This window comes from Aplidium turbinatum, chromosome 1 (genome assembly GCF_918807975.1).
Source record: "Aplidium turbinatum chromosome 1, kaAplTurb1.1, whole genome shotgun sequence".
NCBI lineage: Eukaryota > Metazoa > Chordata > Ascidiacea > Aplousobranchia > Polyclinidae > Aplidium > Aplidium turbinatum.
Genome location: NC_137472.1, coordinates 17,573,918 through 17,585,711, shown reverse-complemented (window position 1 = coordinate 17,585,711; position 11,794 = coordinate 17,573,918). Strand labels below are relative to the sequence as shown.

At 36.2% G+C, this 11,794-nt stretch overlaps 1 protein-coding gene across 3 annotated transcripts; it reads left to right on the top strand.

Annotated features, from left to right (window-relative positions):
• Nucleotides 1–2,643: 2,643 nt before the first annotated feature.
• Nucleotides 2,644–11,777, top strand: LOC145768796 (coiled-coil domain-containing protein 63-like). 3 transcript variants are annotated; one of them, XM_082580393.1, is made up of 7 exons: nucleotides 2,644–2,763; nucleotides 4,487–4,630; nucleotides 7,123–7,319; nucleotides 8,010–8,468; nucleotides 8,870–9,353; nucleotides 10,079–10,130; nucleotides 10,809–11,777. In XM_082580393.1, the coding sequence occupies exons 3-7, from the start codon at nucleotides 7,140–7,142 to the stop codon at nucleotides 11,374–11,376; spliced, it is 1,743 nt and encodes a 580-aa protein (XP_082436519.1). In that variant the 5' UTR covers nucleotides 2,644–2,763; nucleotides 4,487–4,630; nucleotides 7,123–7,139; the 3' UTR covers nucleotides 11,377–11,777. The 3 variants fall into 3 exon arrangements, with proteins under 3 accessions (XP_082436519.1, XP_082436535.1, XP_082436528.1); XM_082580402.1 differs by having other exon boundaries at nucleotides 2,746–2,763; nucleotides 4,514–4,630; XM_082580409.1 differs by lacking the exon at nucleotides 4,487–4,630 and having other exon boundaries at nucleotides 2,675–2,763.
• The last annotated feature ends 17 nt before the right edge of the window (nucleotides 11,778–11,794 follow it).

The following is an 11,794-nucleotide window of genomic DNA, read 5'->3' as shown; positions in this document are numbered from 1 at the left end:
GTCACTATAAGCGAAGTGTCACTATAGACGAATGATGACGTCGTTGATAACTTCACTTGTGCAGTATCTGCGCATGCGCATCTCATGTTGGTTTAATTCAAACCAGTCAGCAAATCAATCCTTTATGGTTCAACCTCTGCATACGTTAAATCAATGTAAAAAGATGGATTTGCTGGCTGGGAACTGGCGAATGCTGATATAGGACAAAATATGATTCCAACTTAAACTGGAAATACACCGTAAAGTGTCCTTATACGGAAATTTTTGAGCCCAAGGGACGGAAATGTGGTGTCACTGTAAGCAAAGTGTTCTTCTACACGAAGTCACTATAGGCGAAGTCATTGCTATGCAAAACATATGGTTTGCAAACGGGACTTTGCAACAGGTGCCACTATAGCCAAAGTCACTATAGGCGAATTCTACTGTAGTAGGCTACTAGCAGATCGTGTTAACTGAGCTGCAGAACAGAATATAAAACGGTGAATTAATATTTAATTCACAATCCTGATTAAACAAACCTCCAAATGTGAATTTTCTGAATCAATTTCCGTTGTCTGTCAGATCTAAACTTGTTCCATATGCCACTGATCAAGAGAGCATGGAAACCGGAATTTCTGCTGACGGCAGAAAGTTTCTCCAAGTGGTCGTGTGAGGAAGCTTTAACGACATCCTCTTTAAGAAAAGCACACTCATCGCCTGCTTTAAAGACAAAGGACAACTTTTCCTCGCACTTTCCAGGCGCTTTTCTTAAAAAGTTGGCCTCAATTTCTCCATCTTCATTGAAGCATTCGATTTTACCAATGTAATGCACAGGTCGGGTTTTCCATTGCATGTTGCTAGTAGGCTGCAGGTTATAGCTACTACAAATAAGTTTAAACTTCAATAGACCAATGGACAAATTATTTTTCCAGAGATTTAGACTATTAAAGAGTAAAATACACTTTGTTATCTATTTAATGACTACATATCATCACTTAACACCGGCAGCTGAAGTGAGGAAAGTTGAGCCACCGGCTCAACTTACCTGTAGCCTACATCACTGGCTCAACTTACCTCAAGGCCGCCATTAAAAGTTAAACGGGAATTTCTCCAGTCATATATGAGCTAGCAACCTCACTTTAATAGTTTCTGAATAAGCTAACATTAGTGATTTGTGTTATACATATCAATACTGGTGAATGCCACAGACATTTTGTACAACCCAAAAAATCACTAAAAACAGTTTTTCTGTCTTTCTACAAGACAAAGACCTATAATCTTTACAGAACAGCTCCATATAAGATAAACGGTCAGGTAGGTGGCAGTAGAAAGTTAATGCGATTTTTATTTTTTGAGTTCCGGGGGGTGGCTCAACTTGCCCACTGGCTCAACTTACCTCCCCTTCCCCTAACCATCCTACCGATGCAGTTTTCTTTGCTGCTAAAAACCCTTGGTCGGACAGACATTTTTTTTGTCTTTAAAAATGTTCTCATTTTGGTATTTCATAATTGCATTGTGCACAACGGTTTTGCTAAACTTCACCTGCTTAGCAATTTGACGTAGAAAAAAGTTTAAATTGTGTAGCCTAAGGTTACAATTTGAGCCCGTTTTTCTACGCTGAATGATGTCTTTGGCTATTTTTTATGCTGAAGAATTTAACTGATTTTGGCTAAAACTCACTCTTAGGCCTGGTGCGTTACGCTTGAAATGGCTTTGCCCGTGGTAGGGTTTCTTTGTGGGGGTTTTCTTTGCCTGCCTTGCTCTTCTTTACGATGAGCTAAACGCATCAAGATAATTATGTTCCCCTCACGACCATCAGCACTCTTGATAACGCACCATGGCCGATCTTCATAGCAAATGTTTATTATACAATTCTTGAAAATATCAGCTAAAGCCATAAAATTATTTGCTGTTGTTTTTATTTTGTTTTATTTTTTTGTAACATTTTCTTCTATTTCCCTTTCTATCTTAAATTTTTCTGAAGGTGTTGCGACCGTGCCAAATTCCTTTCAACTCAATAACTTACTTCGGTCACAAGCACGTTTTAATGTTCGCGTTTCGTCGCTTTTACCTTTTTCTTGACCTTTGCTATGTTGACGTGTATTGTGTTTTGCTGTGATGGTCAGAAATAAAAACAACTGAACTGAACTTATTGAGCAGAAAATGAAACTACATTGTCACATAGCCTAGCCTAGAAATTCTACAATTAACCCAGTAAAATAATAATTATGCATTGTGAAGCAAAAATACCCATTCTTAACGAAATATAAGCATTTAAAGCTATATTTTTTGGTTTTCGGAAAGTGTCCTTAAACTTTTGTCACAGGCCTGTATTTCTTAAATTTGCAAGACCTTTTTGAAACTATAAAATTGTCTTGAGGTAGTCATCTGAGTTTTTCGTAAAGGTGGAGGTGAACTGTTCCTGAATGATTTACAATTACTAAAGCTTATGTTTTTCCATAAATAAGTTGGTTTTAAATTTGCACTTCTAAAAAAATCTCTTTTAAGATTTAAAAGTTTGATTTAAAATATGACTGACGCAATCCTATTATTTAGAAAATAAAGTAAAAAAATAAAAATGCAATAAAAAAAACTTGAGCACATATGCCTTTAAGAATTTGATAGCGATGTGACGTCAGCGTTGTCCGTGACAACAACGCTTTACACGGGGATGTGAGCCTTCATGTTTGTTTGGTGTTTTCTAGGCCTACACTACTGAAACCTTCCTGCAAAATAACTCAAGAAATTTAAAACAACAGTATAATAACTTGCACTGACGGCGTGGTAAGTTTTAATAGCATGATAGTGTTATGCTGATTGAAAGTGTAGGCTATTGCTTATTCGCAATTAGGCTACTATTCATTGATCATGCGCCCTACCTAGTAGAAAAGAATGTAAAGGCTTGCTTACTTTCAACTGCACCTTATTTTAAAAAATTCATATATTTCGAGTAAGTTATTTTATAGCTTTTTGTTTGCTCTGCTCTGATACAAACTACCGTATGTAATGCCAAGATCACAACTGTAGGTGGAGAGTCAGTACAAGATCAAGCAACAATACTTTAACACTCAGGTAAAGCGCTTGAGAAAAATGCTTCAAGGACAGCTCTCCATTCATTGGCAACTAGAAGATGAAATAATTTATAGGCAACAGTGCTTGAACAACAAGTTGCAACTTTGTGTGAAGGATTCAAGTCTCTGCAAGCAGCTGCTATAGATGTGAAACGGCCAGGATTAAGTTTCAAAACAAAGTTTTCTCAGTTTGAAGACAAAGATTTCGTTAGCAAGCATGTAACATTTGCAATGCAAAGTGGAAATGTTGGTTTTATTCTATAGGCCTATGCGAGTGTAAGAGCAAACATAGTCTACAAGTTAAAAGTAGCCAGACGAAAAAAGATAAAACTGCTGCAAGTGTTTTGATGTTTTGAAGTTTTCTTTTGGATTTGTACCCAGGCCTCTATGCTCATTTACTTTATGGTGACCAAACATGGCCTACCAGAGCTTCTTCTCGATGGCCAAATTCTCGCGCTTGGCAGCCAAATAAAAAATCTGTAAAATTCGTGTTTTTAAAAATCCGTTATTTATTATCATGCTTTTGTTGTCACTCAGGTAAAAACAATGCAGACAAGGCCTGAAACATATCTGCAATTGTATTTAAATGCATTGCTTCCAAAGTAGGTGTAGAGCTAGTCTTCGAGTATTTACAGGTCGACACTAAGATTTTTGCAAAATTTTTATCAGTAATATTTCTCGTTGGTATGTGAGAGACTTTACCTTGTTTGTGAAAAACAGTTGGAAATCCATGTGAGGAAAAAAAGTGTCATATTGACATGCAAGTAGAAAAATGTTGGCTTGTAGAAGCCAGTGACCAAACATGGCCCACCGGTGCGGTAGTTTCAGAGGTCAATTAGCAATTTTTCAGGAGCCATGGCACCGGGAGCTTAGAGGCCTAAGAACCGCTATTCTTTGAGTGTTTTTTTTTGCTACATTAGCACTACTACTTCGTCACTGAATCAGATAATTCAGTTTTCTTACATAGCTAAGCTAGTCTTCCTCAATTAGGCTTGTACAATAAATGAAGAATAAAACTGCTGAAGAAAAGTTACAAAGGAATGTTTTTTGCAAATCGCGTTATTTGATACAAAATTACCATTTTGCGCCAAACTGAATAATGCTCAGTTTAATACCATACTTAAACTGTCCACTATGACAGCTCAATTGGTTAAGCGCTTGACTTTACAAACAAAGAAAAGACAACATTTAGTGGCACCTATTGGATGGAATAATTCACAGACAACTGCTCAAGTGAAAAGTTTTTTCAAACAACAAGCGAAAACTTCAGTGACTGCATCAGTGGTTCAAAGCTTCTACAAGTATGCGAAAATTCCAGGTTAAGTTTCTCAAAAAAGCTTTCTTGGTCAAAGGATAAAGATTACTACAATTATTCAACTAGTTATTGTATTGGTTTCATCCTCTGGGGCTTAACGGTCTATCATTTTCCATGTCAGATTGGTGATGGTTTCTGAACTATACAGGAAGTCTAATAGAGAGCAGCCAGTCTTCAGTTTCATCATTCAAGACACAGTGACCTCCTTCAGAGCCAGCAAACTAGTAAATGCATGAGTTGGGCTACTTCCTTGTGGCTATCACAGGTAATCATACAGGAAAGACTTAAATTTGCAAATACAGAAACTTCAAGCAGTAGAACAAGCAACTCTGCAGTTATGTGTTTGTTTATTACAGTGATAGTATTTCTATATCAAATCAATAACAGCTGCAATTGCATACAATACAAACAGTATCGAACAATAAATAGTAACATTTACTTTTTATGTTAATAGCCTACAATATTAGTTGAATACATATTAACATCTTTATTATTAACAAGAGAATTTATTAGACTACAATATGTGTGTTTCTAAACCTTGATTGAGTAGTTAAACAATTAGTAAGGTTTATTGAATTTTATACATGGTATTACGGAGACCTCAGACAGAGTGACTGAAGTTACCTTATATGCATTAACATACTTTTGTCTGTAACGTAAAAGCTACTGTATAACAGATAAAGCACAGACAATTGTTTATGTCTCGTGCAGAAATATTTGTTTTTGATTTCTCTCCTTGCGGAAAACGTTAGAGCTAGCATTGGAACGTTGAGTAATGCTTGACCTAGCATTGAAAAAAGGCAGCTCAAAATTGCTCTATTGGTTGATAGTTTTATGACACTGTCCTACCTTTGTAAGAACTACAAAATATACGCACATTTATTCTTATTTCTGGTTACAAACCGGGTTGTGATGCCTTTGAGTGTAGGTACTATTGGGTAAGACATGAATTCATAAACTGCACATAATGAAAACTTTTGCAGTATTTAAGCTTCTTCTGTAGTGTCCAGTTATTAAAAAGATGTTAGCTTTTTTGTATAGGCTTCCTGTGAGATGGAATAATGATACAATTTATTCAAGAGTAAAATGTAAATATTTCTTAAAGTTGTAATATGAATGCTTATGGTAGTGTATAGACTGTCTGTCTCTAAGTCGGTGGAAGAGAATTTGATACTGTGTCAAGTCATACACAAAACATGGTGCTAAATTTCATTTGTGCTTAGCACTTAGCATTTAGGATAAGTCTTTAGAATGATAATGCATTTGGCCATTGCCTTGTAAAGCTTTGACATCAATACATACCTGTTATCGATACAGCGCTACATGAGCAATAAGCATACACATTATTGTTATTATTATTACAGACCAGGCGCAGGATTAACATTACTCTAAGTCTATAGTTATATAGTAACACTTACAGCAGGAATTTCAAAAACTACAACATGTAAAGTTAAATTTAGCATGCTCTTTGTTATAGCTTGCTGATGATTTTAAAAATTCAATGTTGTTTATCAATGTCCTATTCCACTTGTTAACTTTTTCGCGTAGTCAATATTTCGATAAATAACAAATATATATCATTTAGACAGAAAACAGTTTTGAAATGTTTGGTTAATTTCAGTAAAAAATATCCCTTCAATATTTCATCTTCAGACGGAAACACTATAGTACTTGAAACATTTGTTTAACATGGCTTTAGTTTGTGTATTTTGGTCTCTGTAGGCTACAGTGTACATTTTCTCAACAATCATTCAATAAGTTTTCTGAAATGACACATGCCATTCCATCTACCAGTATTCATATTTTTGTGGGAAGTAGATTTTACTGACTACACACACAATGGTTTTGAATGCATCTGCGTGGCATCCATCCAAGCACATTTTGCATTTTACTTTGAAGCAATTTTTGTGCTTCTGATATCTCTGTTCTTGTTTTATCTATTCATGTTATTTTTTCTGTTATTTGTTGCATAGTTAAAAGTAAAAGAAGAATTTTCTGCTCTTCTTTTGTTGAAGACCATCAATAAATAGCATAATATTTTGTTTTCTTTATATCTAGTTGGCGTGAGAAGTTTGCAAACATTGACATGTCATGTCTCTTTCCTTTAGCAACTGGCCTCGATTTTAGTATTTTCTTCTGGGCTTTTCTGGCTTATTTTCTTCTGGTATTTTCTTCCAATAAAAAATTTAGACATCTCTGAATTGAGGATGTAATGTCACAGATAGAAAAGTTACACATTATTGTTAAAGTAATAGTTTGCTTGTTAGATACTGTTTGAACTGGTTAGATCTGTAAATGCAGTCAGAAATCATAAAGGACATTAGGTTATAATAAGGTTGTTGTCCGAGTTAATATAACGCTGTGTGAAGGATTTAGACGCCTTCATCACTTTAAACGCCCTATTGAGAAAGAACGAGTTTTTATATGTTCTTTCTCAATACAATAGGCGTCTAAAGTGATAATATTAAAATTAATTTGGTGATACCACACATTTTCTACGGTTTAAGTTTTTGTATCTTCACTGTGATTTTATTTGTACCAAGCCAACATCTTGTAAATATATTCTTTCATTTTATAGACATCACAGAACCTAGACACGTAATGAAAACATTTCTAGGCTTGGTTTGAGGACAAAAGTAAAAAAAAGTAGTAGAACAAGCATTATACACTGTTTTTCTTTCACATATATAAGCTGTGCAACATGCCAGTGCAATCCAATACCACATTAAAAAATTGTCCTATTGTTTCTTCTTTTAGAAAAAAAAGTATAAAAAATGCAGAGAGCGGCAAGCCGACGCTCTGAGTCTTCAGAGCAGGAGATGGATGGTTTAGCAGAAGCTGAGCTGGCTAAACTACAAAGACAATATCGAATAATGGAAGGCGACCGAAAAGCTTACTGCGAAGAATCACAGAATCTCATTCGAAAGCAAAGATCACAAATCACAGCTTTACAGGCAAATGATTTTTCATTGATGTTTTCAAATTAATTGAATGCCTATTTTCTACATGTAGAAATTGTCAAGTGCAAAACTTATTTTCGAATTCAGCTTTTTTTGTCTTAATTGTGCTTCTGATGTCTTGAGTTCATTCTTTAACTGGGATCCAACGATGGTGTTAATAAGTCAGTTTTTCAGACTTTCTGGACACTAGCTTTGTGTGTATCTACAGTACAAGATGAAAACAAAAGTTTTTTCAAAGCTGTTTCCTTTGATACATCATATGCTTAAGTTGTTATATTGGGGTCCAAGGTGTGCACTGTGCATCTTAAATCAAGTTCGAGGTTAATGTTACAAATGTTAATTACTGGAGAATGTGTACTTCAATATCAAATCAAGAAAAATATTTGATAGCACTGCTGTAAACTTGACTTCACAATTACTAGGCTTTCTTGATATGACACAAAAATATGCTAATTATTTTACATCTTTTGACAACACTCAAATAGGAGATAAAAGTGTTGGTAGTTTGCTTTATATTGCTTCAATCATAATAAACCATTTGAAACGATGGTGTGAAACTATGAGTTTGCATACGATACAGAATTATTGTTGCTAGTAAAGAAATTGCTTTTTCTGTAATTAGTTTGTGGATCAATTGGTTTAGTTTTTCAAAATTTCACATGGAGTGTGTGACTTTTACTACAGGATGAAAGAGAAGAAATCAGAAAAAATCTCGTTTTGGCCCAGTCGTCACAAAACATAAAGAGTGATGCGAATAATGTGACTGAACTCACAAATCTTCTTTCGGAGCAAGATCTTTATGAGCAAGCGATAAAAGAGGAGACGGATTGCATCCGGGATCTGGATAGCGAGATTAAAAAGATGGAGCATCAGATAAGCAAGCAACACAAGAACATGGGAGGAGTCCATTCAAGTCATTTGAAGCATGTTGGGACACAGAAGCAGATCCGTGTTTTGGAAAATCGTCTTGACAAAGCAACCATCGATTTCAACAAGATGCTGACAAATAACTCAAAACTCCGAGAAGAGATTGATCACCTCCGCTCACAAAGAGCAGTGTTTGATGGACTACACAAGAAACTGACGAAGGAACTGAACGAACAGAAACAAGCTATGGGAGAAATCATTGAACAGTCCACTCAGGTAAAGAAACCATGCTGAACATTTTCTTAAGTCCTTTTTTCACACAATCATTCCATTGGTTCGTGCATTATACGTTTTGTTACAATTGATCGCATGAAATGCTATTTTTAAACAAGACTAAATGGAGGATCTTGCTTTGTCTTTAACTGTTTTCCTAGTAAACCTGTAAATTACTGGCCAGAGCTCGATATATTTGTTAAATGAAGGAGAAAAATATTTGTGGTTTTATCACTCTGTTACAGCAGATGTTTCCAACACGAAACTTAAAAACATGTTGTTTAGTCGTAATTTTTTCGAATATGTTATGGATCAGCTGAAGTTACATTTAAATATTGTTTGTAAATTTATTGAATTTCACCGCAAAAAAAGATTTTGACGATGTTTTAATTGCAATTTTCTAGGCTTATGACCAAAGAGACGATGCCCAGTCAAAGATGATGGCTTTGAAAGAGAGGAATGAAAAAGACATGTCCCAATACAACATGGAATACAAAGAGCTGATGAGGATCATCGATCATGACGCTAAGTTGAAATCGTTCATGAACATGAAGGCTCAGGAGAGAAGCGAGTTGGAAGAAGAGGAAGCAGCAAAGAGGAGAGCAGGAGAAGAGGACAAAGCGGAACGTACCGCTGAAGAGACGATGGAAACTTACCAGACTGCATTTGAAAACATCCAAGAAGTAACAGGAGAAGGCGACATTTATCTCGTTGTGAAGAGATTCATTGAAACCGAAGACAAAAACTTTGCTCTGTTTAATTATGTTAATGAATTGAACAACGAATTGGAGCTTGTGCAAGAACGAATTGCCGAAATCCAGTCCAACATCCAACACTTTAAGGAGCAAGGAGTGCAACAGCAAGCTGAACGACAATCTATCCTCAAAGGTAATTATTTATAAATACGAGCGATATTGTACATTTGTTGTACCTGCAAGTAGTTGCGTTCCTTATCAGAATAATTCAGCCAGGGGATGGCACAGCGAAGAAAGCTCCCACTTTTCAATCATTCGATCCTGGTTACAGCCCCCGATGTGGGCCACAGTTAGTGCCGACCCAGACAGCAATCAACCATTTTTACATTGATTCAGCGTGTGCAGACGTTAAATCGATGTAAAAAGTGGCTGTTTTGCTGTCTGGGGAGGGCTTTAATTATTGAGAAGCATTTCTTCTCACTTGCCCAGTGCTTGGATCAAGTATAAAAACCACCTTACCCTACTCATCATCTACTGAACTTCATCCATCATCCTTGCGTTTACTCCATTCTCATAAATGTGGAGGCAATCCGAAAATTGTGATTTTAGTGAGTTAATACAATAGCAGTAAATTTTGACCAGAATTTTATTTTGAGAAAAGGATCGAAACCTTCGTTCGATTGCGCAGGGGCGCCGTTTTGTGGATATGAAATCCAAGCTGAGTGGCCACATGTGGTCGTCTGATTCTAGATTCATGTTCAGTTGAATATTATCTTTTGCTGAGCTGTTGTTCTCAGTCAACGCTTTCGTGAATAACTCCAGAACTAGAATAAAGCAAAACCTTGCTTCGCATTATTGTGATATATCACGGCAAAATATTACAAGTCAAGTCACGAATTAATTTACTTTATTTTTTAGGTCTTGAGGAAAAGTTGAGGAAGACCACCAAAGAAGCAGATTTATACGACAAGTGAGTAGACCAGGCTTGCGGTTTATTTGTTTTTGTTGTTTGCTTGCACATCACCAGCCACCACTCGATATTAATACACTGAAGAAACTGACACTTGTCCAACCCGATAGCTCGGTTGATAAAACGCAAGAGAAGCAGCGCTGGTTTGGCTCTCGTGGTGTGCGGTGTGCTCTTCAGTAAGCTGCACTTAATTGGATGTACAGACAAGAACATTTTAACAAAACTTCTGAAACTTTACTGTGTTAATCTCCATGTCCTAACTTGAGACGTGAGTAGTTCAAAAGATAAAATTCCCACAATCAATCAACTTATTGGGATTATAGTCACTTTCTTTTTCCAAGTATTGTACCACAATTTAAATGTTTTTATGTATTGAAAACAACCTAAAATTATTAGTTTCTGCATGTGATGTAGGCCTACCACCTTCCAGAAGTGTATTAGTTGTTACGTGCTGCATTGGTTAAATGAGGAAAAATCCTTTGTCTAAGCAATATCATTCCATTTGCCAAATATACTGGTAGTGATGGGTTTACTTGGATAGAATTATCTTGATTTTCCATTGACCATTCTGGTACCGGTAAAGAAAATTACTAAAATTGTTGATTGGTATTACGATGTCAGAAAATGGTATATTCAAATTAAAAATGCAATGAAGTTTGAAAAAAACTTTTTTTTCAGACAACTTCAAGCCACGGAAAAGATTTTAGATCAACTTAAGGCTGGAATTGAGTCTGTATTTGGAAAAATAAACTGTGATCGTTCGGCCATAGCGGAAATGCTTGGAGACAACGAATCTGTCAACGAAAACAACATGATGCAATATCTTGGGATTGTTGAGCAAAAAACCAATGAACTTCTTCAAATCCATGCTTACTTGGAGCTGAAAGAACTGGAGAACAGACCTGATGGAGTACCAGGAACTCCTCCAGGAGCGCCAACTGCGCTTTTCGGAGGACCATCCGCTCCTCCCGTGGTTGCTTCTATTCAGATTACTCCTCCATCCACAGAAGACGACAAAGAAGACGAAGCCGGTGAATTTGGTGATGAGCCAGTCGATTTTGACAGACCTCTTACCCAAAACGAACTGAAGGCGAGGGTTATGCGAAGCGTGACACGAAAGGAGCTAGCCGCTCAAGTCTCCACATCCAACGCTGGTGGAAAACGCTCAGAAAAACAAGTACTGACCGCTGAGAAAACGCCAAGACAAGGTGACACTGGTCAGAAAAGGAAATCCAATCCGAAGTAGTATTGATCACGTTTCTGAGATTATTCACTCTAGTGTTCTCTTATCGACCATTCCATCCAGTAAAACACCTCGACACAAAATCCGTCATTTTTACATTGCTTCAACGTTTGCAGACGTTGAAGAAATATAAAAATAACGAATTTTGCTGTTTGGGATCTTTACATCTTTTATTAAACGTTACAGTAGTCTAAAATCAATGCAAACTTCTTATGCTCAATAGCCAACATTTCATTACATTTTTGAATCATTGACGTAATCTTTACATTAGTACCATGTCTATTTCTTTCCATCCCACCACGTCAAGCCATAATTTGTTGTCAAGTGTTAAAGCCTACTCCAAGCAGAAGCCTTACTATCGTGTGAGATATATTTTGATTGTAATAAACGCACTTCTTGTCTTATAGTCTGCATCTTCAAT